This window comes from Papaver somniferum, chromosome 3 (genome assembly GCF_003573695.1).
Source record: "Papaver somniferum cultivar HN1 chromosome 3, ASM357369v1, whole genome shotgun sequence".
Classification (NCBI taxonomy): Eukaryota; Viridiplantae; Streptophyta; class Magnoliopsida; order Ranunculales; family Papaveraceae; genus Papaver; species Papaver somniferum.
In genome coordinates, this window is record NC_039360.1 from 143,443,714 (window position 1) to 143,446,858 (window position 3,145).

The following is a 3,145-nucleotide window of genomic DNA, read 5'->3' on the forward strand; positions in this document are numbered from 1 at the left end:
TCTTTATGAATATAGATTTCCTTTTCTGGTTTACGTATTTGTGGATTTTGTTTTGTTTTTGGCGAAAACTCTTTGCAGGGAAGAACGATGGAGCTCAATCACAATATTTTAGGTTAGTCATATTTATACAGTGGTTCGAATGTACGATTGAATTAAATTGAGGATAAAATGGTAAACTTCTACATTTTCTTAAGGGGAAAGTCATTTTTTTACTCCTACCTTGAATGATTCAAAGTCAAAATAAATATACCGTAGTCAAACAATTTTAGCTTTCCCCCTAAACAAATCAGCTTTCCCTGTAACAAAAATCGAAACATATTATGGTTTGAATTCCACCTTAACATGGTTCGATAACACAATAAAGCTACCTCGAGTTTGCAGTTGCACAACTACCATCATGTTTTATGTTTAGCTTCGAGTTTTGCAACTTGTTTATGGCAAGCTTTCGACTAGTATGCATAGGCAGGCTTGGAGAACGAATATCTAATCTGACTTTTTTTTTTCCTTTTGATAAAAGGAAATTTCAAAAAACTAGCAGAAAGAAAATACATTGTTACCATTACATAGGACACTTGACCACTTTTCCTTCCTAGACTTTTCCCATTGTCTAGAATCAACATGTACATACACATGTTTGTTAAGGAACTTAGCCAAATTATCCGCTAAACTATTACATGACCTCCGAATATAAACGAAAGATGAATAAGCAAGAAAATTGTTGAACTCTAAGCTTGCCTAAGGATAGCTTTCGAAGTCCAATTTACTGCAAAATTGTTCCTCTTAATGTTGTTTATCACGTTCTGATTATCATTAAGGAAGATTATTCTTTCATTTCCTCTGTTGCGCATCCATCTAGTTGCTTCTCGACAGGCTCTGGATTCTACTTCTTCTGGACTAGAACACCAACCTGTACCTCCTGTGAAATCAGTAATAAAACCATTGTTATCAACCTCTACAACTCCATAGGCAAATCTGTTTTCCTTGTTATGAAAAGAAGCATCGAAATATATATATGAAACTCCCTGTGTTCCTACAAAACTTTCATGCACACAAACTGGATATTTCACGGACAGACGAAGTATTCAACTTTTTATCACAACACAGTTTTTTTTCTCAAATATTGTGGACAATCCTTCCTGATGTAATCAATCAAATGCTCAGGGTTTGGAATAACATTTTCAAAAAACACCTTGCACCTATATTTCCAAATATACCAAATAACATAAGCAAAGAAATCTCTATTATCACCATCCTCAAGCCACATAAGACACCAGTCTTTGTACGACAAGTTGGCAGCATAATAGAAGATATGAGAGAAAGATAGACCTCTCCAAATAGCTTCAGATAAAACGTATTTTGTGAATAAATGTTTAACACTTTCTATGACATAGCTATTGCATAATGGGCAATGTAAATCAATATGAGTATGTCTTCCTAAAACTTCTCTAACAGGTAGACAATCACTTAAGGTTTTCTACATAAATATTTTTACTCTAGGCATAATATTAAGCTTCCAAATTCCCTTCCATTTCACAGGAGAATTGACATTTTTTTATCACACAAAAAATTATAAGCAGACTTAACTGAGACAGACCCATCTTTAGTACCAGTCCACATCATATAATCTTCCTTAGTAGGGTTATTATCAGGTTCAAGCAACCTAATTTTTTAACTGGAATCACTATCAAACACATTGTGTATAAGTTGAATATCCCACTTACCTTCATTATTAATTAAGTCAGACACTTTAGAAACAAGTTGTATGCATTCATTATTCTTTGGTTTAGGAGTTTCACCACGAGGGAGCCATTTTTTTGACCAAACTTCAATATTTTTACCATTTCCTAACAGCCAACAATGGGTTTCTTTAATAATATCTAAGCCCTTACAAATGCTAGTCCAGACCCACGACCTAAATGATTTCTTTTTATACCTAAGAGGATCAGAGTTTGGGAAATATTTATTCTTAAGAATGATGCACCACAGTTTATCAGGGTTCTTAATCAATCGCCAGGCGAGTCTAGCGAGCAAAGCTAAGTTAAACTTATGAGGATTTTTTTATACCCAGCCCTCCATTAGCTTTACTAGTACAAATGAATTCCCACACTTTAATGTATAAGCCTCCATTATTTTTGTTTTTCTGCCACCAGAGGTCTCTTTGCAAAGCATCAAGTTTATCTAAGGTTTTTTTGGGAAGCAGGAAACACATCATTTGGTACATAGGCATAACACTAGTGACTGAGCAGATCAGAGTGGTTCTACCTGCTTGTGACAAAAATTTTGCTTTCCATCCTTGAACTCTATTGTAAACTCTATCAAGCATATTCTGATAATTGAAGCTCTTGGATCTATTGAAAAATAAAGGAGTACCTAGGTAGGTGTCATCCTTAGTGATTCTACCAACCTTAAGGATTCTGGCAAGCAACTTACAATGTTCGTTTTCAACTTTTTTACTAAAATAAATGCCAGACTTCTGGTAATTTACCACCTGACCTGAGGAATCACTAAAAATTCTAAGAGTATCCAATAAATTCCTAGCTTGAATTATATTAGCAGTAGTAAATAGAAAAGAATCATCTGCAAAAAATAAATGAGAAACAGACGGACACTTTTTATTAACCTTTATACCAGTAACCTTGCCAGTACTATCCGCATGAATAAGAAGCTTAGAAAGAGCTTCCATGCAAATGATAAATATATAAGGAGGCATAGGGTCAACCTGCCTAATTCCTTTAGTAGGAAAGAATTTTCCCCCCGGATAACCATTAACAAGCACGGACGACGAGACAGATTTTTTGAATCTATAAACTAATTCCTCTGTGAATCTATAAACTAATTCACAGAAATCATTCGAAAAACCAAATTTTTTGAAAACAAACATTATAAAATTCCATTCCAGCCTATCAAAGGCCTTAGAAAGATCAAGTTTTAAGGCCATATGAACATTTTTTCTCTTACTGGTTTTCATGGTATGGAGGATTTCGTGAACCACTACAATATTGTCCGTTATCTGCCTATTTGGTATAAATGCATATTGGTTCCGAGATATTATTTTATCTAACAAAGGTTTGACCCTATTTGCTATTATTTTAGTCACTATCTTATACATGGCATTACTAAGACTAATAGGTCTGAAGTCACTAGG

General features: G+C 34.2%; 1 protein-coding gene across 1 annotated transcript; it reads right to left on the reverse strand.

The window, feature by feature from the left end:
* Nucleotides 1-725: 725 nt before the first annotated feature.
* LOC113360057 lies at nucleotides 726-2,938 on the reverse strand. Its single transcript, XM_026603608.1, has 3 exons — nucleotides 2,065-2,938; nucleotides 1,722-1,844; nucleotides 726-916 (listed from the first exon to the last, which is right to left on the reverse strand). The coding sequence occupies exons 1-3, from the start codon at nucleotides 2,936-2,938 to the stop codon at nucleotides 726-728; spliced, it is 1,188 nt and encodes a 395-aa protein (XP_026459393.1).
* Between the last annotated feature and the right edge of the window lie 207 nt (nucleotides 2,939-3,145).